Source organism: Desarmillaria tabescens (genome assembly GCF_030435595.1).
Source record: "Desarmillaria tabescens strain CCBAS 213 chromosome Unknown EV420scaffold_3, whole genome shotgun sequence".
In the NCBI taxonomy this organism is placed as follows: domain Eukaryota; kingdom Fungi; phylum Basidiomycota; class Agaricomycetes; order Agaricales; family Physalacriaceae; genus Desarmillaria; species Desarmillaria tabescens.
The window spans coordinates 395,019-417,577 of NW_026848302.1; the positions used below are offsets into that span (position 1 = coordinate 395,019).

The 22,559-nt window shown below is 48.4% G+C and overlaps 6 protein-coding genes across 6 annotated transcripts; 3 read left to right on the plus strand and 3 right to left on the minus strand.

The window, feature by feature from the left end:
- Positions 1–550: 550 nt before the first annotated feature.
- On the plus strand, positions 551–3,019 carry EV420DRAFT_1260642 (FAD binding domain-containing protein; the record flags this gene model as incomplete). Its single annotated transcript, XM_060467013.1, has 14 exons — positions 551–675; positions 722–785; positions 839–892; positions 943–978; positions 1,026–1,079; positions 1,132–1,281; positions 1,335–1,416; positions 1,466–1,810; positions 1,860–1,946; positions 1,998–2,039; positions 2,093–2,148; positions 2,207–2,334; positions 2,389–2,793; positions 2,845–3,019. The coding sequence occupies 14 exons, from the start codon at positions 551–553 to the stop codon at positions 3,017–3,019; spliced, it is 1,803 nt and encodes a 600-aa protein (XP_060337417.1).
- A 204-nt stretch (positions 3,020–3,223) lies between these two features.
- EV420DRAFT_1758749 (FAD binding domain-containing protein) lies at positions 3,224–5,799 on the minus strand. The gene is made up of 10 exons (XM_060480558.1): positions 5,632–5,799; positions 5,462–5,581; positions 5,258–5,410; positions 4,883–5,203; positions 4,798–4,832; positions 4,569–4,745; positions 4,463–4,518; positions 4,377–4,411; positions 4,296–4,322; positions 3,224–4,242 (listed from the first exon to the last, which is right to left on the minus strand). The coding sequence occupies exons 1-10, from the start codon at positions 5,650–5,652 to the stop codon at positions 3,571–3,573; spliced, it is 1,617 nt and encodes a 538-aa protein (XP_060337418.1). The 5' UTR covers positions 5,653–5,799; the 3' UTR covers positions 3,224–3,570.
- Positions 5,800–6,101: 302 nt separating this feature from the next.
- On the minus strand, positions 6,102–8,171 carry EV420DRAFT_1474254 (FAD binding domain-containing protein; the record flags this gene model as incomplete). Its single annotated transcript, XM_060469196.1, has 11 exons — positions 6,102–6,520; positions 6,555–6,762; positions 6,812–6,838; positions 6,892–6,926; positions 6,974–7,029; positions 7,081–7,260; positions 7,314–7,348; positions 7,413–7,531; positions 7,580–7,733; positions 7,822–7,936; positions 7,993–8,171. 11 exons carry the CDS (start codon positions 8,169–8,171, stop codon positions 6,102–6,104), a joined length of 1,527 nt encoding a protein of 508 aa, XP_060337419.1.
- Positions 8,172–8,641: 470 nt separating this feature from the next.
- EV420DRAFT_1260797 (uncharacterized protein) lies at positions 8,642–10,761 on the minus strand (the record flags this gene model as incomplete). The annotated part of the gene is made up of 7 exons (XM_060467024.1): positions 8,642–8,707; positions 8,757–8,896; positions 8,956–9,102; positions 9,154–9,742; positions 9,796–10,467; positions 10,529–10,599; positions 10,659–10,761. The coding sequence occupies 7 exons, from the start codon at positions 10,759–10,761 to the stop codon at positions 8,642–8,644; spliced, it is 1,788 nt and encodes a 595-aa protein (XP_060337420.1).
- Positions 10,762–13,404: 2,643 nt separating this feature from the next.
- EV420DRAFT_1505603 (uncharacterized protein) lies at positions 13,405–17,373 on the plus strand. Its single transcript, XM_060471290.1, has 17 exons — positions 13,405–13,679; positions 13,742–14,119; positions 14,171–14,294; positions 14,350–14,652; positions 14,702–14,730; positions 14,783–14,872; positions 14,927–14,995; positions 15,052–15,060; positions 15,115–15,266; positions 15,330–15,496; positions 15,548–15,929; positions 15,989–16,133; positions 16,184–16,272; positions 16,326–16,541; positions 16,597–16,716; positions 16,773–16,916; positions 16,975–17,373. Exons 1-17 carry the CDS (start codon positions 13,589–13,591, stop codon positions 17,290–17,292), a joined length of 2,826 nt encoding a protein of 941 aa, XP_060337421.1. The 5' UTR covers positions 13,405–13,588; the 3' UTR covers positions 17,293–17,373.
- Positions 17,374–18,062: 689 nt separating this feature from the next.
- EV420DRAFT_1505605 (ubiquitin carboxyl-terminal hydrolase 4) lies at positions 18,063–22,550 on the plus strand (the record flags this gene model as incomplete). Its single annotated transcript, XM_060471291.1, has 14 exons — positions 18,063–18,070; positions 18,164–18,539; positions 18,588–18,661; positions 18,713–19,633; positions 19,683–20,216; positions 20,271–20,394; positions 20,451–21,018; positions 21,069–21,202; positions 21,255–21,542; positions 21,595–21,719; positions 21,769–21,773; positions 21,823–22,083; positions 22,136–22,218; positions 22,271–22,550. The coding sequence occupies 14 exons, from the start codon at positions 18,063–18,065 to the stop codon at positions 22,310–22,312; spliced, it is 3,543 nt and encodes a 1,180-aa protein (XP_060337422.1). The 3' UTR covers positions 22,313–22,550.
- Positions 22,551–22,559: the final 9 nt, after the last annotated feature.

The following is a 22,559-nucleotide window of genomic DNA, read 5'->3' on the forward strand; positions in this document are numbered from 1 at the left end:
TGGTTTAAATATATCTTCCTTTCAGCGTGGTTTTTCCTATTCCAGCCTTCGCTCTGTTTTTCTTCCGGCGCTCTTTCAGTTTCCGTTCCAGTATTGTTACTTATGCTTTCTCTCCATCGGTCCTACCTATCACCCGCTTATGCTCCAAAACGCAATCTTACCTTCGCACTCGCACCTTCAGCAATCACCCGTGGGAGAGAGTGAGAGACTGCTTACTCTTTAAGGTATTGATGCGATCCTCGGCACATCTTCAGTCATGATCTAGCAGCGGGTGCCTGTTCATTTGCTGTCCTTCCATCCAAACGAAGCCAGGAAAGTATATACTTGCCAGCCGATTGGGTGGAAAATTGCTTTCTAAAGCTCTTACACTTACATGCTCCGTTAGCGCGCAAAGCTTCTTCCTGTCACCCGACGATGAAGCCAACGCGGAGGCCTCCATAAGGGAACTAGTTCTCATTCTCCTCCCTGCCAACGGATATAATTGAGAGTCGGAAAATATATAAGTTTGTCAGTCACCTAATTCCCCTAGTCAGTCTCGTCATTTACCTCGATGTCTCCTAGCGCTCTTGCAGAAACCTCCGTCGATGTCCTAATTGTTGGTGCTGGCCCAGCAGGTCTTATGCTCGCTAATGGCCTTGCTAAGGCTGGGGTCAACTTCCGCATTATCGATAAGAGGTAAGCCCACAGAATACTGCGAAACAGCGCTAAACTATCCACGCAGGCCCGACAAAGTTGTAGCAGGTCAGGCTGACGGTATTCAACCTCGAACAATTGAAGTCTTGCAGGTGTGCTGGTATCATAGGTGTAAGAGTGTCTGTATACGACTGATCTGTCATAGAGCTATGGACTCGCCCAGCGATTGCTCGGCGAGGGGAATCAAATACACATGGCGGTCAGTATCACACTATGACTTATTCGAGCGCTCATACAATATGTTTCAAGGCATTCTATAATCCCTCCGCAGATGGCGGAATCAAGGTCTGTTCGCTATCTACGCTTCTAAATTGATCACCCATTGATCCTAGCTCACCGACCGTGTCCCTGATATCACCGCCGAGAACGCGAGGTACCCCTTTGAAGTAAGTCCAAAGCTAGATTTCGATGCCCGTCGTGCTTCTTATCTCGATGTAGGTGACTCTTCACCAAGGCGCCATCGAAGCTATATTTTTGGACTCGTTACGTTCTATGGGAATCCAAGTCGAGCGACCGGTTGTGCCGATATCGATGGAGATCACAGAAGACGTTACAGAACGGAGAGACCCAAATGCCCATGCCGTTCGGGTAAGACGGGCGTTTGTTCCTGTTCCATATAGCGTACTGATGACGATCCATAGGTGACATTGAGTCGTCTTGACCCTGCACCAGGTCAAGCTCCCATTGAGATAGTGAACGCGAAGTTTGTTGTTGGGGCTGATGGTGAGTCACTGGAGTCACCGCAGCAACGACTACTTACTTGGTCCCCAAGGTGCACATTCATGGGTCCGCAAGTCGCTCAACCTCTCCATGGATGGAGAACAAACGGAATATATCTGGGGTGTCGTTGACATGATTCCAGATACTGACTTGCCTGATATTCGCAACAAAACAGCAATACATTCTATCAATGGCTCTTGTATGGTCATCCCTCGAGAAGGGGATAAGATCCGATTGTATATTCAGCTAGAAGGAAAGGACGCCATCAATGCCGCGAGCGGTAGAGTGGACAAGTCGAAGATGGGACCAGAAAGGCTGCTAGAAGTTGCCAGGCGATCATTCTATCCATACACTATTAAAAATCCTAAAGAATTTGACTGGTGGACCATCTACATCAGTAATTCTCTCCTTTCTAATATTCCTACGGATCTAACATCGTTTATTAGTCGGCCAGCGAGTCGCTTCCAGGTACTCTGTTGGCGAACGTGTTTTCATTGCTGGAGATGCATGCCATACTCACTCGCCTAAAGCTGGTAAGGTAGAACGGTCCACATACGTTTTACCACGGGCTAACTGCTCATCAGGCCAAGGAATGAATGCGAGCATAAACGACACGCATAATTTGGGTAAATCATGCGCATTACAATAAAAGAATCCATTGTTGACGTTTCCATTCTAGCTTGGAAGCTTGCATATGTCCTACGCGGCTGGGCGGACCTTTCCCTGCTCAAAACGGTTAGTGCACCCTTTCTTCCCGCAGTACAGTAACATAAGTACTACCCCGGACCTCCAGTACGAATCTGAAAGGCGACGATACGCGCAGGATCTCATCAACTTTGACAAGAAGTTTGCCAAGCTCTTTTCCGGTAAACCGATAACCAAGGAGTTCAAGAACGGCGTCTCTCATGAAGAATTCCTTCGGTAAGGCTGGCTATCCAAGCTTGCTCCATTATCACTAACTTTAAATATTTCAAGGGCCTTCCAAACATCCGGAGCATTCTCATCGGGCATCGGCGTACATTATAGCGAATCGAGCATCGTTAACAGTACATACCAAGACGTTGCCTCCAAGCTTGTCATCGGGATGCGCATACCTCCCGAGATGGTTGTTCGAGCAGCTGACTCACGTCCATTCAACATTCAAGATCTCCTCCCATCAGATGCACGATTCAAGCTAATCGTCTTCACTGGGGATACATCAAGCGCATCTACTCTTGCCGTGCTGCAGCAATCAGCCAACGAGCTCCAGTCCGTTCTAACCAAATACTGCGCTTCAGGACCGATTACGTCCGTGTTCGACATAATCTCAATCAGCTCTGAGAGCAAAGCGACGATTTTGTATAACGCACTACCTCCCTTTTTGAGGAGCCATTGGACGAAGTGAGTTCCGATCCTTTCAAAGTATTGAGTTTAATACAAGCATCTATCAAGGGTTTACATAGCCGATGTTAATGGCCTCGGGGACAACAATGTCTATACCAGATACGGAGTTGCTCCCGAGGGTGCTGTGGTGGTTGTTCGTCCCGATGGATATGTCGGGATGGTCATTCCACTGCGAAAGATCGAAGGCTTGAACTCATATTTCGAGTCGTTCATGGGATGTTAAAATCTTGAAGTACTAGTAATCTATGACTGTAAATTACATGGGCCACGATATATAATGCGATCGACGATACGTAATGTAGAACCGAAATGACACCTGGGAATACAACAAACGGTAAAGATTATAAGTGTTTCTACACTCGTCATTTACTGGTCCGAGCGCTTCTGCACCTTCGACCGGTCTTCGCAATGGCAACAATATTTACATGTCGGGGACTGCTTGGATGGTGTAGGATGTAAGACAAAGCTAATCTATCGTATTTTACGAGAGCAAGCGTTAAAGGCGCATTCTCACATATATCAAAGACGAGTCGCAAGAAGATCGCAGATGCTCTGATTGTAGACGAAAAGTAAATCCTCGTTGCATATTATCCACTCGTGAATCCAACAAGAACGGAAGGGACAGTTCTTGATTATAGACGAGAAATTCTCATTTCAACGGTAGGTGATCAGTAATAATTTGCTGTCCGAAGTAAGAGCATGTTTGAGAGAAATTTGAACTAGTGTGCATAAATAATATCGGGGGAGCATCCCAAATTTCTATCAGTATATGAATCAGACGAAGATCCCCTTGAAGTACTGCTTCAGTCCATCTACACCAACCACGAGCGCACCAATGATTCCATCAGGTCGGACCACGACGACCTTGGTAACCTTCTCTGCGATGTTGTAGTGCTTGTACGCATAACCCTCACCATCCACCAGTACGTAGTCAGCCAAGATACCCCCTGTCGGTTGTTGCGGAACAATGACCACGGACTTGACGGTACCGGCCGGGTAACTCTTCAGAGCATCCAGAACCGCCGCGTTCTCATCAGAGAAAATGAGGACAGTGTGGTAGGATGGACTGAAGATATCAAACAGGCTGGTCTTACGCGAGGAATCGTTAACAAATACGAGACCAGGAGCATCGGGGGCTCGGTCACCACCTCGTATGGTGCCATCGTTCCCTGATTGATAGGGGTCGACGGTCTCTTCACCCTCGACTGGAGTTTCATCCACGATTACGGGACTGGCGCGGTAGTTGACGCCGAGTTGACGAAGTTCGTAGCCTCTGGCCCAACCAGCCCGGCTAGCTCCTCCGGGTTTGAAGGTCTTGGTCAGGAGTTCAGAGGTCTTGTCGAGCATGGCTGCGATGACGGGAATCCGTTCTTGAGAATAAGTATCGAGGAGACTTTGGGGAGCCAAGCCTTTCTCGATGAGAGCGAGTTTCCAAGCCAAATTGACCTATAGGCGCGTCAGGAAGTCTGAAAAATCTAGGTGCTACTTGCTTGACTCACGGAGTCTTGGATGCCTGAGTTGAGTCCCTACAGGTCGGCACTAGTTAGACACGATGACGGAAAAAAAAGAAGTAGATATACCTGGCCACCAGTAGGGCTATGAACGTGGGCGGAATCTGGTCGTCCATCAGCATACAATTATTATACCGTTGGAAGGTGAACCTTACCACCAGTAACAAAAGCTCGGCCAGAGCCGTAGCTATTGACCATTCGAACATTGGGCCTAGAGATACTGTGTTATTGGCAATCACAGTCCAGAGAAATCATGCTTACTGGAAGTTGGAGATCCAAATAAGATCACCGAATTCGATATCGGTGCGTCCACTCGTTTCATAAAACTCTTTGATAAATTCGTCGCGGCCAGACGACATCTTAGCGGCATCCAAACCGCGACCCATACAGATAAAAGTGTACTTGTCGTCTTTGGTCTCGAAAGGGCGGAGGGTCACTCTAATAAAACGACTTAGAACTCAGTAATCTGAAAATGAACGTACAGACGTACGCTTTTGTCCCCGGTTCGCCCCATACGTGCCATACCTTTATAAAAGTCAATTGTTGAATAGGGGAAAATCAAATGCGCAACACACATCTCTGTCTAAGAGTGGCTTCTTGACATGGATATCACCCACGACTAGATTATCTCCTTTCCGTGTCTCTCCAAGGAACGTCAAACCAAGCGTTTTGCGCACAACACTGTGAGCGCCTTCTGCACCTACAAGCCATCGGCTCTCTACAGACTCTTCATATTGTTGGCCATTGCGAGTCTTGACGATACGCGAGACCACTTGGTCCGGGAACTGTTCAAAGGACACCAACTCGGTCCCCAGTTCGACCGTGACGCCATATCTGGCCAAGTGTTCGCGCAGTATTTCTTCGTGTCGGTCTTGTCCCAGCATGATGGGATTGATCTAAAAAGTCAGAGTGAGTTAATACTAGAATCGACGGCCAGCAAGGGCACGTACATAGGGTCTATCGGGGGTATTTTCCATGAAGGCTAATGTCTCGACCTTAGTCGCACCCCCAGGAAGGTATTGCAACTTGGGCTGAGGCACTCCGGCTTTCTTCTGTATATCAGGGAGGACACCGAGGAGCTTGTAGAGCTCAAGGATCCTGGGCTAGGATAGGAGTCAGACGAAAGATCTTGAAAAGGCGGCGAAGGCGAGTACCTGGATACCAGAGCCTTTCTGGCCGACCCGGTAAGTAGCAAGCTTGTCAATGATTCGAACAGAGACGCCATTCTGTTGCAAAGCAAGAGCTAGGGACAGGCCTGAAGGTCCAGCGCCAACCTTTGGAACGATTAAGTAAAGGATAGCGAACAAAAGCGATGGTCGCTTACGATGAGAACAGCTGCAGTCATTGTAGTGATTGTTGCGGGAAAAGATGTATGTGTCCAAGAGCACAAATATCGTCAATCTTATAGCATTTCATGTTTTTTGCTGATTAACAGAGTAGATCGATATCGATGTCGGAAGGAAGGAAGGAAGGAACTTAGGCAGGAAGGAAGATTCTGCATGGTAAGCATCATTATGTCACCTCTCCCCACGATTTATTTATATAATGTATAGAGATTGCTATCAGTTACAACCACCAACAGTACACCAGGAACGCAGCAGGGGTACCCTAAACCCACTCATGACAATACGAAAAATGAAAAGATCGTTGCAGCTTGATATTAGCAGGGGGATTCTTCTGCCGAGATGGCCCGCAGCTGGCCACACGGCGATCAGGAAGAGTTGATATCGTGAGGTCGAAAATATGGACTCATATGCATAAATAAGTAGTACTCGATGCCTCTTGGTATACGAATCAGATGAAGATTCCCTTGAAGTACTGCTTCATTCCATCTACACCAATCACGAGCGCACCAATGATTCCATCAGGTCGGACCACAACGACCTTGGTAACCTTCTCTGCGATATTGTAGTGCTTGTACGCATAACCATCGCCATCCACCAGTACGTAGTCAGCCAAAATCGGCCCTGTCGGTTGCTGCGGAACAATGACCACGGACTTGACAGCACCGGTAGGATAGCTCTTCAGGGCGTCCAGAACAGCGGTGTTCCCGCCGGAAAAGATGAGAACTGTATGATAGGACGAACCAAAGACGTCAAAGAGACTGGTCTTTCGCGAAAAATCATTAACGAATACGAGGTCAGGGGCGTCGGGAGCCCTGTCACCACCCCGGATGGTACCGTCGCTACCTGATCGATACGGGTCAACCGTCTCTGCACCCGCAACCGGAGTTTCATCAACGGTTACGGGACTGGCGCGATAGTTGACGAAGCTCATAGCCTCTGACCCAACCTGTCTGGCCATCTCCTCCGGGCTTGAAGATTTTTGTCAGGAGTTCAGAGGTCTTGTCGAGCATTGCTGCGATGACGGGAATGCGTTCTTGGGAATAACTATCAAGGAGACTTTGGGGAGCCGAGCCTTTCTCGACGAGGGCGAGTTTCCATGCCAAGTTGACCTATAGACGCGTTAAGCTTCAATGTCCAGGTCCTACTTGCCGTACTCACGGAGTCTTGGATGCCTGAATTGAGCCCCTGCAAGATGGCACAGGTCAGACACGATGACAGAAATAACACATTAAATATACCTGGCCACCAGTAGGGCTGTGAACGTGAGCGGAATCTTGCCATCCATTAGCACACGCTCATCTTATTAGAGGGCAAACTTACCACCAGTAACAAAAGCTCGGCCAGAGCCGTAACTATTGACAATTCGAACATTAGGCCTAGGGATACTGTGTTATTAGCAATCACGATCCAAAGAAAATCATGCTCACTGGAAATTGGAGATCCAAATAAGATCACCGAATTCAACATCAGTGCGTCCACTTATTTCATAAAACCTCTTGATGAATTCCTCTCGACTAGACGCCATCTTGTCGGCATCGACATTGCGACCCATACAAATGAAATTGTATCTGTCGTCGTCTTTGATCTCGAAAGGTCGGAGGGACACACTGATAAATGGTTCAGAACCCTACTGCTTGACAATCAACGTGAAAATGCGTACGATTTGATAGCAGGCTCGCCCCATACATGCCATACCTTGAAATTTTTGAACAATAAAACAGTCAATTGCTGGGCGCAAGAAATTAAATGGGCAACACACGTCTCTGTCCAGCAATGGCTTCTTGATATGGATATCTCCCACGACTAGATTATCTCCCTTCCGTGTCTCTCCAAGGAACGTCAACCCAAGGGTCTTGCGCACAACGCTATGAGCGCCTTCTGCACCGACAAGCCATCAGCTCTCTACAGGCTCCTCAGACTGTTGACCATTGTGAGTCTTGATGATACGAGAGACCACTCTGTCAGAGAATTGCTCGACGGACACCAACTCTGTCTCCAACTCGACTGTGACGCCATACCTGGCCAGGTGTTCGCACAGGATCTCTTCGTGCCGGTCCTGCCCGAGCATAATGGGGTTGATCTATATTCCAAGGGAGTTAATACCAGAATTGACCGCGTATACGGATACGTGCATATGGTCGATCGGGGGTATTTTCCATGTAAGATACTATCTCGACGGTTTTGGTCGCGTCCCCAGGAAGATACATCAACAAAGGCTGGACTACGCCGCCTTTCTTTTGTATATCAGGGAGGACACCGAGGAGCTTGTAGAGCTCCAGGATTCTGGACTAAAGAAGGAGTCAAGCAAGATGTCTTGAGAAAATGGCGGACGCAAGTACTTGGATACCAGAGCCCTTCTGGCCAACTCGGTAAGTAGAAGTTTGTCAATGATCTGAACAGAGACGCCGTTTTGCAGCAAAGCGAGAGCCAGGGAAAGGCCTGAAGGTCCAGCGCCAACCTTTGAAAGGATTAAGTGAGTGGTAGGGGATGGTGGCTTAATGAGAACTGCCGCAGTCATTGAAGTGATTGCTGTGGAGAGAAGTATATGAGTCCAAGAGCATAATTACCGTCATTTATATGATATCTCATAGTGGTTGCTGATCAGCATATGGCATCCCGGTCCGCGATCATTTCGCGTTTCATCTTATCAGATAAAGAACCACTGATCAGATTACGAGTATCAACGGGGTGCCCTAGGCCTTGCAAATGATGATCCACGCAAGGAACAGTCCAGGATTTCGTGTGAAACAAATTACAAGGAGCTGCCCAAACGTGAGACTTATGGAATACAAGACCAAATGCAGGTACGTACCCTTCAACTCGGCATCTTGACAGAAATATCGATATCGCCATGTCAAATAGAAAGCATGTATAATAAATTGTGATCAGCGCACAGAAAGCAACAATACATAAGACTGGTAAAAACGTCAATGGGTAAATTTTACATCAACAGTCATAGAACATCTTCATTCGCCATTCCTGCAGCCTTTATGCTGACGGAAGATTTGCATGGATCTCCTCCATCAACTCTTCCGCAATTTTGGGATTCGCCAGCTACAAAGGTCAAAATTAGCATGATTCTCCGAATAGTGGACGAGCTCACCCTGAGGTTATAGTGTGTTGTCACTCCATCTTGGATGACACTGAAGCGTACGTATCGCGGGTCCTGCGCGAGCACGCAACGCATTCCATGGAACAAAGTAACGTTGAGCAGTACGGTGTATACCGCCTCTTTTCGCATCACTGTGTATGCATCACCATTAGTATCAGTAGAATGAAATTACGAACAGGAGACGACCCACATAACCTTGCACCTCCTCCATCTGAAGCTCGCACATTCAGCTTCAATACACCGGTACCGCGCTCCTTCCAGGCAGTGCCGTCAGATAGTGCAAACAGCTTTCCTCGAACTTGATGAATTGTCTCCTCTTCTTCTTCGCCGGTCATTACTACACAAGACGTTAGAACTGAAAGGTACGAGTTATGTCCAGAATACTTACCTTCTTGCTCAGTCAAAGCAATCTTAGGAACCTCGAGCTCCTCATCGGACTGGTCCTTTCCTGCCCGTAATTTTTCGCCAAAGCTAGCACCTTTTCCGTCGCTACTGTCCTCTTCTGCACAGCTGTCTGAACCATTGAGAACAGACTCGCTCGATTTCTTCTCCAAATTTGACGTTGCCGGGGATCCCGCTCGAGCACGCTTGGATGCAGGCAATGCAAACCCTTGGCTAGCGCCACTATATGCCGAAAAGGCACTCGAATTAGCGGAGTTCGCTCGGCGCGTGGGGGATTTGCTCCGTCCGAGCTTGGATGCTCCACCTCCTAACACAGATGATTTATTCTGGGCGATGGAAGCAAAGGGAGATGCTGGTGAAGCGAAGGCCTCAAAACCAGAACGCTTTGCGGGCGTCGCGGCCGAAGTAGAGGCCGTAGACGATTCTCCTAGAACGGGTGTCCCAAAGGAAGAAGAGGATACCGAGGGCGTAATTGACGGGGTCGACGAGCCTGACGATTTTTTGGATCCAAACACGTTAGGCCCTTTTACTGAAGCAAAAGGAGACTTGGTAGCAGCGTAAGCTCCAAACCCGCCCTACGTAAAGTGTTAGTTATAAGATGGTGTACTACTGAAAGATAAAAGCGCACGAATTTCGGTGCAGGAGAATTGGGAGGTAGACTTGCACTCTGCTCCGGAGGCGGTGAAGGTCGCTTAGTCTCACGAGGATTATCGTCCTTGCCAGCGTCATCTCTAGGCCGTTTCACGGGTTCTGAGGCTGCCTTATCAGATGGTCCCGTCTCCTGCGGACCCTGGCTGGTCCCACGTTCCAGGAACTTTCTCTTCAACCCTTTGTCTCTCTCGCCAGAATCGGAATCGGAGTCTCGTCGCGAGCTCTTCGGAGCTTCATCCGTCGCAGAGGGTGGTGTGGGCGGGAGAATAGTAGGCGCCTCATCAACGTGCGAGACATCATGTTCTTCTTGTTGGTCCTTTATGTCGGCCGACCCATTGGAAATGGTGCTTTCTTCGTGCGTGTCCAGCTTGTCGCTATCAACAGGCATCTCCAGAGCGGAATCTTGTTCATCGTTGGGACCCATCACAAAGTTAGGCTTCCTCCGCCAGCTAAGGTCCTCGACGCCCTGGCTGATTTGCCGAACCTTGATTTTCATCTCTTGGGGTGGCGAGCCAAAGGTTGGTGAAGGCGAATTCGACCGAGAGCCTGTTATGCCATCATCTTCTTCAGCTGTAGAACTTAAGGCGACTCTGTTCTTCTTTGCCGGGGTGCGAATTTCTCGATTGTCGCGGGTAGAGGTGTCGGTATCCTGGGAAAAGCACAGCGTATCGGTTAGTGACGACATTTCAGGAATGGTCGCGATGACTGACAGCGACGGCCTTCGTTGTTGTAACTGGCTCCTGAGAGACCTCACGCTCTCGTTTCCGGGATAGCTTGACTTCTGTGAAGGTCGCCCAACAATGAGCCATGCCTCAGCGGAGCATGATAAGTGAATCCGACCTGTTTCTGAGCCGACTGGTGATGGCGGCGTCGGTGGAGGCGAGTTTGCTTGCCTGATACTGCTCTTTGAGCTCGACGCCTCGGTTGGGGGAATGTCAGACATGACTAGGGCGGTGGTGGTGCTGCTCAACATTGAACAGGACTGGACTTGCGATCAGGGTACCCCCTTCGGGTTCTCCCGAAATTTGCCTTTTTTAGCCACTACCGGTCACCAGTCCGGCAACGTTGTATTCTATTTCGAAACCCTATTGTGCGCCATTGGGTTATGCACATGCAAGCGCCGTGCGGACAGCATTCGCTCGTTCATTCAATGCGCCCTACGATAACGCAGAAGTACAGGATACAGTAACTACTAATTATAAGTTTAAGCAAATGAGTCCTAACTTTTCCCTAGCAAGGCTTAATCCTCAAAGCTAAATTCCAACCACCGCTGGGGTATGGACTCTTAGATCGACGTCCCAGTACGAGAACACCTGAAAATACATAAGGACTCCGGAACCGAAGGTTCAGCGTTGCGATCGGTGGCCTTGAAGCTATGAATGAAATTTAGACGACTAGGATAGGAAGAAATCTAAACGCACCAGACATTAAGCGTGTTTAGACCCCATTCGAAGTGGCACTATTCATTGGATACTGTGGCGATCAACCTATCCAAGTCAGAAGTGTGTTCGGTCCTACCCATTGCGCTGCGAGAGAATCACCATTTAAGTGATAGAAAGCGCCGTAAGTCTTTTTCGGTCAGAAACACGGTGTTCGACATTGTCTCGTCAGGCTTGACAGAGAAGTTAGCACGACTTCTCATCGCTCTGTGCAAGTTATATGAAAGACGAGCACTATGCTTTGAGAAATACACTTTCCTTGGCATCTCTAGTGAAACACGGTGAACAAACATCGCACCTTTGAGGCCGCCGAAAGGAGGTGAACAGCATTGTACTGCCAGACGCTTCGAAAGCCGCGGCTGAATTGCATCGCCGCTATTGATTTAATGAATCCCGGAAGCAATTGCTGACCTCGATGTTGACCGACAACGTAACACCGTGACGAACCTCCGCCACATGCAGTACCGCTGCCCACATGCAGAATACCGGATTAACCGTAGAATAAGACCCTAGTACGACGCTCCCTGTTATAGGTAGGGAGGCTATAAAGCTGGCAGCCCTTGATCTAGATCTAGTCCATAGATGTGTATCCATCAAGCCAGATTTCCTACCCCTGATAATTAGCAAACGCATCTACCACCCCGAGCTTCAGCATGGCTCCCATCTTGAGTGGAAGCAGTCGTCGACCTGGCAGTAGAAGTTCATGATGCACCATGTTACAATCAGAATCGACCGAATTGAATTTTGGTGCGCCAAGCCAGCCCAAAATTTGAATGTCTGTTGAAGATGTCAGCGTAAACTGGGACTAGCATGCAAAGTCTCCAGGCCTGAGATCTGGTGAAGGGGCGGACTCGTCATGATTGCGCGTCTACGCCAACTTTCACATAGTTACTTGGCAAAACTAAAGTGGAGCCGCTAGCAGTGGTTGCGAGGAAGATGAGTAGGGAATAGACTCAGTTTAACAAATCCAGCGCCAAGACTAGGTCCATTCCGCAGTATGAAAAGGCAGAAGACAACGAGCCAGGGAATAAGATTTCACCACCAGTCAGGTGGTATTATGTGCGGGCGAAAGATGGAAGAGACATCATGACTTCGTATTTTGGGCACCTTCCATGGGAAAGATGTTGCGACCTGTCTGAAGATATATTCCCATGGTTATGGCAACTAGTCCGTTAATGTTAATTGATGTGTGAACGAGCACGATCATGGAGACGATACTTAGCTAACCGGCTTACAATCAGGATCGCAGGATCGTCGAGACGCAACGATGCGATGGCTAAGTGAAAAAGGCCAACAAGAAGGATAGTAGGAAGAGAGTCAGTCCTTAAATAAGCATGTATTCCGGCAATTGACTTGGATTTGCCGAATGGATTGTGGCTGACTGCGACAACTATAGCACTGCACTTCGGTCCAGGGTGAGAAGAGATGCTGACACTAGCGACAATAGAAAAGGCCCACCGCGACCAGCACCCTTGAAAGGTATCCGAATAGCGGTGATCTTTCGAGGGCCTGCATTTAAGTGATTTATCGTTTTCCGAGGCTGCGAGGCGGAAGTCTCCCAATCGGATTGATCGGACACAGTGTAGAAACTTTATCTTCGTTGTCTCAAGACAAGGCGTTACTCCCCGCCAAGAATCCCGGCATCGTCTTCAATTGTCTCCCTCGAATTCGGCCCTGTCGTGATTCGAAGTGACAACGAAGGAGAAGCTCAAAGGGGATATTACCTTTTTTGGCACATGCCCAACAAACCATCGGCGCGGAGGCAATTCATCAGGCACAGCTAAAACCCGGAGACGACGAAAAACGAGGGCTGTAGGACAGCGGAGAATACAATTCCTCCCGGAAACAGTGTTTCATTACTAGTACTTTTGGTCTGTAAAAGTGAATTTTTTATTTGTGGAGTTTATTTGGCCCGCCTTCGAGTTGGCCGCCGCCATCAACGATTCGCACAGGAATAATGCGATTGAAGCCATGGCGATGGAGCACAACTATACAAAAACTAGCAAACATGAACAAGATATAAAATCTCAGTCGGTATCAGCCCAAGTTTTTGTGTGTGGACCGAGACTGAGTCCGTTTGGCGTCTTTCAGAAGAAGACGTCCAAAACAAGGCATCGACGATGGATCGGTGGCACTGTCTGAGTTTGAATTTCCGTGCTTTCGTCTCCCCTCACCTTTCCGCACTTTATATCTTCCAAGGGCTTCAAAATTATTGAAGCACCTCTTCCAGCCTTTTCTTTCTCGATAAGCTGGAACCCTTTGTATTTTCTCTTCCTTTACAGCTTTTCTCTCCCTTTCTCAGGCTATTCCTGTACCTGAACCCGCAACCCAATGTCTCCTTCACATCAAAATGGTAACGAGACACAGAATTCCTCTGGACCTCCCGTTTTCCTGAAAAACGGTGAACGTGTCCGTATAAATGGTAACATTTCTTGACATCCTCTCCTTTTTACCCTTTTCCCTCTTCTGATATCTATATTTCAGATCACGTTTATTGTTCTCCCAGTGCAGAGGCCCGCGATGGCACCCCTTATTCCATTGCACGTATTATGGAATTTCTGAGACCGCTCGGTAAAACACAGGAGATATTTCATTATACTCGTGTTCGCCTTGCTTGGTATTACAGGCCTTCGGACGTTACAGAGCGAACCGTCGCAGATTCACGTCTCTTATTGGCTGGCATGTACACTGAAGTGTGCGATATCAATCAGATACGCGCCCGTTGCCACGTTGTACACAGAGACAAAATATCCGACCTAGCGGGCTGGAAGAAGCGGCCTGACCGCTTTTACTATAATCGGCTCTTTGATCCGTACATGAGGAAAGAGCTGGAAATCATCCAGGCCACCGACGTCCGAAATCGTAAGTGCATTTTCCATTCATTTCCTCCAACATGACTAATCTACGTTTCAGTTCCGGATAATATTAGAGAGACTTTGATCTCACGCTACGAATATGTTGTGGCGGAAAAGGAAGTTATTCCTGACCTCACTGATCGTCTTCGTACGTGCGATACTTGCTCGGAATGGTGTCCAAGGCGAGTATAGTTTATGCTTTTTGGGGTTACATCATTAATATGTGATTATCATCAGTCTGGAGTCCGTTCAATGTGACAGATGCAAGCGTTTTTTCCATATGCAATGTGTCAATCCTCCGCTGATGGCCAAGCCATCACGAGGATATGGCTGGACATGCGCGCCTTGTTCACGAAAACACGAGGAGGAAGTCGATAGTCATCATACTCGTCAGCACACTCCAGCCACCAATAGGCCGTTGAAATCCAATGCACCTGCTGCACGAGGACGGGGACGACCACGGAAAGACAAGTCGCAGCAAGACAGAGAGGAGAATCTTCCTATCAAGTACTTTAAGATGTGGCCCTTTCGCTACTTTGGGTGAGAAGCTAGAATGTGAATCTGGGTATCTACTGACAGCTTGCCATAGACAATATACCGTAGCAGAGGATACCCTAGGTGAGCATTCAGAGGGTGAACCTTTCAACTACAAGCCAATGTAATGTTATAGATCCGGACGACCTTATATCACCTCGAGCACCAACGCGTGTGGGCCCCAAGTTCCAGGCAACCTTGATCGAGAAGAATGCCCCATATCCGGGTGAGCCTGTTTTGCGGAGTGATCGACGTGCACTAAAAACGGTCATGGTAACAGATGAGGAACGAGGTGGTGATAGCACCGTGGAAGTGTTGAGTGCAATCAACATCTTGACAGGAGCGGAAGGTGGGCTTCTATATCGGTATCATGACGTCAAGTTCCTGACCCCATTTTCCCCACAGTGGACGAAAGTAAAATTGTTTTTCCGGAGTTTTGGTTGCGGCGTACTAACATTATTTGTGTAGTGGAATCATGTAAACGCAGTCTCACCAATGATCCCAAGGTCTCGTCTTCTATCGATTGGTTGACCGAAGTTATCCGTCGGTACTCGGAGGCCGCTCTAGCGGCAAAGTCGATGTATTCAGTCAATATGAAGACAATCACTCGGCAGGAGCAGGCGAGCAATTTCAATTTCTTCGCCCGAGATTTTCGTTATTTGCTAACTTCTGCATTCTGACAGTGGAAAACCCAGCCGACCAGATATACCGATAGAGAATGGTCCCGAGAAGAAATAGGCGCCTTTGAAGACGCCATCTTTACACATGGTGCACAACTCCGAGCTGTCAGGGAGGAAATTGGTACCCGGTCGATGCCGGAAGTTGTCCGATTCTATGGACATTGGAAAGCGTAATTATTCTACCGATGTTACTTCGGATATCCTGCTCATTACAGCTTCAGTGGTAAACTTGGGGAAGAGAACGAACGCCTTAGGACACATGGCGCACTCCCAGAGCCTCAATATGAGCAATGGGGAAGTCCGGAAGAGGCTTATCAAGGCCAGACCGTAGGACCGGCTGACGATGAATCATCGATAGTCACTCAACCTTCCAAGGCTCCCAGTTGTGGTGCCTGTCGGACTCGAGATTCCAAGGTGTGGTGGAAAGCGCCGAAGGGCCTCGCCACCAATTTCCTTTGTGATAATTGTGGTCAGAACTGGAGGAAGTATGCTGACCTGAACGTGCGGAGTGTGCGTGAAGAGTCCGTACCTTCAATGAAGTCCCGATCAGCAGAGAAACGGGAAGGGACTCCTTTAACGGGACCTGTTACTAAGCGTACTAGGGTGAGTCCATTGTTCTCAGTACATGATGAGTGGCTCATTTCCAACTTGCTTTTATGCAGCTATCCACCTCATCTGCTAGTGTTGTGTCTACACCACCCCCTCCTCCTCAGTCAGCGGTCCAAATTCAATGCGTCTGTTGTCGAAAGACTGGACCTATCGGCAAGGTGTTGAAGTGTACGAAGTGTGGGTTCCGTGTCCATGCTGGTATGAGAATCTCCTTCCGGTTCACTTCGCTTCTAATTCTCCCCTGCCAGGTGTCTGCGGTGCCGTTGTCAACCCCGAAGATGTCGAGAAGTGGCGCTGTGATCTGTGTTCTAATGATGAGACTCTGGAAGCGTCCCTGGTCAGCCTCAGACATCTAATCTTCTTCTCATTTCATCGATAGTTTTTCCGCAGATTATGGAATGCATGCTGTGCCCTCGAAATCAACTGTACGACAAGAAATTTGGTCCGTCGACCAACTCTGTCCTTCGTGCTTGCAAGCCAACGGAGGGTCAACAATGGGCTCATGTCCTTTGTTCTGTCTTTATTCCTGAACTCACCTTTTCCGACGCATCCCGGCTTCGACTGGTCGAAGGAGCAAGTACAATCGTTCCTCACCGATGGGCTTCGGCAAGTCATCTTCGCGCTTCTGTGCCATCCACTTACTGATATACTTCTTCTACAGAGATGCTGTATATGCCATGAGAAAGGAGGCGCTGTTATTCGATGCTCTGACTGTAGTAGGGAATACCACGTATCATGCGCCTGGGACTTTGGGCACAAGTTTGGGTTTGAGATACAGCCAGTAAGAAGTTTACGAACAGAACCGTAATTGACAAGACTTACTAATATTTCTCCTAGGTGAAGAGCAGTCGACGAGATACCACCATCACCACGACCTTCCGCGACGAGACAGGATGTATGAACGCTATCATATCATGCAAAGATCACGATCATAGTCGACGAATGATTTATGGTTTGTGCGACACAACCGACGGCGGAGAGGTAAGTACCTGGTTTTACAGCATGATCTGACCGCAAAACTCAACCGGCCGCCCATCAGACTGCACTGCAAGTTTACTGCCGTAATTACAAACAGGCGACGGGTCAATCCCACGCTCTCCTCCGCAAGGCCCGGCGTCTTGATCAACTTCTCAATGTCCGGAGCGACGTTTCTGTATCTCCTCCCCGCGACCGCGAAGCGCCAGTCTTCAATCCCGACCCCTCATGCGATACTTGCCATACAGAGTTCAGCCCCGCCTTCCATCTCATTGATGAAGCAGCCCAGACGTACAGATGTCATCGTTGCTACTTTAGTCAAGTCAAACCCGTGGTCAATTCTGTAGTTCACGATGCTCCTCCCGAGCTTTTAGTTAATTGATCTGGTATCTCATGTAGTCGGTAAACAACGCTTTGAATGTGAAGGATGGATGATAATATACTTTTGTGTGCGACGTGGTCTCTGAACGCCGTTTGGACCGCTTCAACACCCAGTATTGGTCTCGATGGAGCATCGAGACCAAACCTCGCTGAGGCTCGCTCACTCCCTCGTGTCAATCGTGCGGTGCAGGATACATCATTGAGTTGCACGGTGCTGTATACCGTATAAAATGTCCTTTTGCGGTTCAGGCTATGCGCAGGCCCTATACAGCTTGACTTCAGTCGACTGTCAAAATGCCTATCTGCAAAACCGCAGTCTCGATCTGCCACTAATCCAGTGCACAGAATTTTAAAGTACAGTATAAGGATCTTGATCGTCGCAGTAGTCACTGTTTCATGGGTTCGCAGCCAAGACTTGCGCAGCACTCTAAGCCTATGAGGCTGATAAAACTGACTCAGGATAGTGAAGGTTGTATTTTATTGAAGCAGTTTACTCTACCTTCCGTGAGGGTCGGCGGCTCCTGCCGTACAATTTAGTTCTTACAAGATATTGCAGCATCCTATTTTTTCGTGATTCTCATTTTGATGATAAGTAGCTCAAGGGTCACCATGCGCTGCCGCAATCAAGAATTATGACTGGTAATGTGACTACATACCAAGGACGAGGTTTCTCTGTGAAAGTGCTCGAAGTTAGGGTGAGAGCCAAGGATCTATGCCCATTTTCGGAATGTGATTATTTACTTATTTATTTCAGCTGGTAATAGCTGGAAAATGGTTATGTAACAATATTCACTCTAATCCTACCTTCACCCACCCTTCCTTATTGCGCTTGCGGCGCTGGTTTGTGGATAGCACATTGAGCTAATGCTCAGCGTCTCACCGCCAAGTGCACCTGGTCTCGGAGGACCACCCTTTGGGAGTAAGCTTTCGCCGGTAGCACTCGTCGCAGCAGCCAGCACGAACGGCTTCGTAAAGACAATGGCGAATATGACGACTGCAGAAATTAAAAGCCAAGCATTGGAGTCCGTTCAGAGGGAGACGAGAGGAGCGACCCCCATTAATCTTATTAAAACGGCTCGTAGGCTGTATGACCAAGGGAAGGAGTACGACGCTCGCAACGACCTCAAGTCTGCGTTGAGTGCGTACGTGAAAGCGGCTTGCCTTATCAAAGGTGCAACCGAGTCGGCTGAAATGCAGGCGGAGAAAAGTAGCGGTCTGGTTCACAAGGAATTCAATGACTTTAAACCTGTACGTGCTCAATTATTACACACAGCTTCCGTTGACCGGGATTGCCAGATACTCAATGATCTCATACCACGAACAAAGACAGTAGAAGAGAAACTGAAGGCGACAGAGGTTCAGACTTCGAGGTACGTGCTCAGCCACTGCTGTGGTGGCCCTTTTCGTTGATGGTCCTCTAGCCCAGGTGATGGTCCGATACACAAATACGGAGGGACTCTTGCAGACCGATTGCAGGCACTACGAGACAATGGTTTGGCTGTTAACACGACGTCTAAGCGGCTGTCGGTGCAGAACTCGTCTCCAGTACAGTCGCCGCCGTCTCCTAGTCGCGTTGTGCGTCATTCCCAACCGCCACCACCGCCGGCATCATCAACATCGCTGTCGGTCGCTGCGCCATCGCCATCTCCCCCTTCACCTCACTCTTTGGTGTCTCCCTCATCGTTCGGCCCTCCATCGCCCTCTTCGACACCGTCGTCTTCTCCGCTGTCGTCTCAGTATAACCTTTCCGAATTCACCCAAACTTTTCCACCTATTGATGAATTGGATGAAACCCCTGCGTTCCAACTACCTTCGGTTCCTACCGGGATCAGCAACAGCTCGAGCAAGTCGTCGAAAGATGGCCGTAACGGCCTATCACCGGTCTCTACTGGCTTCAGCGTCGGCTCTCCACACAAATCGCCGTCTCCACTCAAGTCCCCAACGCCTTTGCCGCATGTTTTGCGTAACTTTACGAATCCCATCGAGAGGCCGTCAAGCACACCAATTACACCTATAACGAATTCGTTCACTAGTCGTCCGGGATCACCATCGAGGGCTACAGCTACTCTAAAACCTTCCAACCTCTCCTCATCATCCACTTCTCCGCTCCCAAATGACTATTCGTCCTACGCTTCTCCCACCTTGAACGGTAGCTCGTCTCCTGCTCCACTCATCAATGGCAAATCAGTCAGCAATTCTCTTTTCCCCAAAGATCTAATGGGGTTGCCGACGGGCGCCAAGCTGCTTCTTATCGACGTACGAGACAGGGCCGATTTCCAAAGAGAACACATTAAGCGTGATGCCGTCATTTGCATAGAACCAACAATACTACGCCGGAAAAGGTACGCTCACCTGCAATCCGCTGTTCAGTTATTTAACCAGAGTCCTTAGTATAAATGCGACGTCATTGATGGAAGCATTGATCATCAGTCCTGCCTCCGAAGTTAGTTTGTTCGCCAATCGTGAAAAATTCGATTACGTTGTGTTATATGACTGGAATTCGACAAGCTTCGGCCCTCTAGACTCGCCGCTTTCCGTCTTGGTGCAGACAATCTATGAACGGGAATTCACCCGGATGTTGAAACATGCGCCAATCATTCTTGTGGGTGGACTGGAGGCGTGGAAGAAGGAATTTGGTGACGCAGAGGTCACTAAAGGGGACGGTGAAGTTGTGAAGCCGCCGCTTCCTTCAGCTGAGACGTTCACGCCTGTAAATCCACCGACGGCTCAATCATCGGCAAGGAATCCTTTTGCGAATGGGACTATCCCTTCTGCTCTGTCTTCATCATCCGTAGGGCAAAATTCCACTGAGCAGCATCAAGTGTGGACTCCAGCGCGATCACGTGCCGACACTAACCCAGGCAACAATTCTGTACGTGAACACAGACCATCGTATTCTCTAGATCAAACATATAATCATGTTCGGTAAGTATCCTGTTTCCTAGGTCCGAACCTAGACCATGACATCAGAATATCTAGGTCGCCTGCTGAGGTTAATTATCCTAGTCGTCCTCAACCTTCAGATGGACAATTGGTCAGAAGACCGGCGCTATCCCGACCGGCACTTTCTTCCTCTCCTTCCTCTACTCGGATACCAGACTCTGTACGTGGTGTCATGTTTACAATAGAGAAGTGCTAATAGTTCTATCATTTCTGTAGTTTGCATCTCCCCCGATGTCTCCATCAATTTCGGGGTTCAATGGAATACCTATCACTAACGGAATGCCACCAATATCATACCCTAATTTCCCTCGCCATATATCCCCTGCACCTTCGCAGCCCTTCGTGCCAGATATAGCTTCTCCACCCCAGGCTTCTATCAACTCATCTCTTTCCAGAAGGAGAAGTGATTATATTGATCAAACACAAGAAGCACTCGCAGGACTGCATGGTTCTCAACGTGGACCAATAGACTATCCTGACCTTGCGACCACACGACCGCTAATCCGGCCTCCCCCGGCCGCCGCCCCGAGTGCTCTCGAGAGGCAAGACAACCGACCTCGTATGAGTCGTCAGCAGTCATTCTCTTCGCCTGTTGCTTCCTTGACGCCTCAGACCGGAGCTATCGTGCAGTCGCCTTCTCTACCCGCCCACACTAATTCCTTGGCTTACTGGTCCGACGTCCAGATTGGCATGTCTGGTTTGAAGAACCTCGGAAATACGTGTTACATGAATGCTCCTATACAGTGTCTGAGTGCGACCGTGCCGTTTGCTAGATTCTTTACTGGTAAATTTATTCGTCTTGCATTTGTCGCAAGTATACTGATTTGAGGGTAGACGGTAGATGGAAACAAGATATAAATAAATACAACGGATTAGGCACGAAGGGCAAACTTAGCGGAGCATTTGCCAAGGTATTGCACGACCTTTGGAGTCAGGATTTGCCCTACTTGACGCCGCTGGACTTCCGAGTGAGTGTTGCAAGATTGTGTTCCCATGTATTGATCGCCTGACAGTCTACAGAGAACAATAGCACAACTACAGTCGCAATATGCTGGCACCGAGCAACACGACTCGCAGGAGTTCCTCAGCTTCTTGCTAGATGGTATACACGAAGACCTCAATCGCGTTACTTTGAAGCCGCCTGCAGTTGCCCTGACACCCCAGGAGGAGGCTGAAATGGAGAAGCTTCCTGCGTGCATTGCCAGCGACAGAGAATGGTCACGATGGATGTCCCGGAATAATAGCGTCATCGCTGATTATTTCCAGGGCCAGTTCCGGAATCAATTGCAGTGCATGACCTGTAACACAGTAGGTCCTAGCTATTTGCGTGTTCTCTTGGGTGTTAACAAATACCTTTCAGACTTCAACAACGTATAATGTTTTCTCTATCCTTCAACTTCCCATTCCTTCCGGCAAGCGAGTAACACTACAACAATGCCTCAACGCTCTTTTCAACGATGAGATCTTGGACAAAGATGATGCATGGTAAGCCTTATCTTCTTGGTTCGTGGTGCATTTTTTCATGGAGTGATAGGGATTGTCCCTAAATGTAAAACTAAACGAAAGGCGTCCAAAAGACTATCATTAGCACGATCACCGCCGATATTGCTCATACATCTAAAGCGCTTCGAAGCCAATGGTCGGTTCTCGGACAAGATCGATACATTTGTCGAGTTTCCGCTGAAAGATCTTGATTTGACGACACGGATGCCCATTCCGCCTAATAATGAATCTCTACTTAATGGGGGTATTGTTATGTCTCCTAATGATCCTCGGAGGCAGATGCCACCTTACAAGTATGATTTATACGGTGTCACGAACCATACTGGCAATTTGAGTAGTGGTCACTGTAAGTCTTTTCCATTTCCATGAGCCATTTCCGTTCCTCAATTGTTCATTAGATACCGCTCTGGTTCGTTCCAATGGTCGGTGGAACTATTGCGACGATAGTAGCATCAAGACTGTCGACGACAGAGAAGTAGTGGTATGTGTCTTTTCTGTCGGTCCACTCACAGATATCCTGACAACCGTTTCAGAGCCAGAAAGCCTACGTTTTGTTTTACAAGAGGAAAGCATAATTTACTCGCTTGGTTATTAACATTATTCTTACCTCATTCATCGTCTGTGTTTGTTACCATCTATACTTCCTTGCTATAACTATGCTATCATCTGTATACTACACTTGCATTATATCCTTCGGAACAGGGGACTTCTTTCTTGTACTTACTTTCGTCCAAATCAAGCCTAAGATTGTGACCAAAAACGAACACGTGATGCGACGCGTTGTTGATTTGAATTTGAATTGGCTTTGCCCCCATCTACCAC

Excerpts from the sequence above, each read along its gene's own strand:
- EV420DRAFT_1505603 (XM_060471290.1), top strand. The coding sequence starts at position 13,589 with ATGTCTCCTTCACATCAAAATGGTAACGAGACACAGAATTCCTCTGGA. Across the intron at positions 15,497-15,547 it reads TTCTATGGACATTGGAAAGC|TGGTAAACTTGGGGAAGAGA; the intron begins GTAATTATTCTA and ends TTACAGCTTCAG. Across the intron at positions 16,134-16,183 it reads TGGGTTCCGTGTCCATGCTG|GTGTCTGCGGTGCCGTTGTC; the intron begins GTATGAGAATCT and ends CTCCCCTGCCAG.
- EV420DRAFT_1758749 (XM_060480558.1), bottom strand. The coding sequence starts at position 5,652 with ATGACTGCAGCTGTTCTCATC. Across the intron at positions 5,582-5,631 it reads TGACTGCAGCTGTTCTCATC|GTTGGCGCTGGACCTTCAGG; the intron begins GTAAGCGACCAT and ends ATCGTTCCAAAG. Across the intron at positions 4,412-4,462 it reads CCGAGCTTTTGTTACTGGTG|ATTCCGCCCACGTTCATAGC; the intron begins GTAAGGTTCACC and ends ATGGACGACCAG.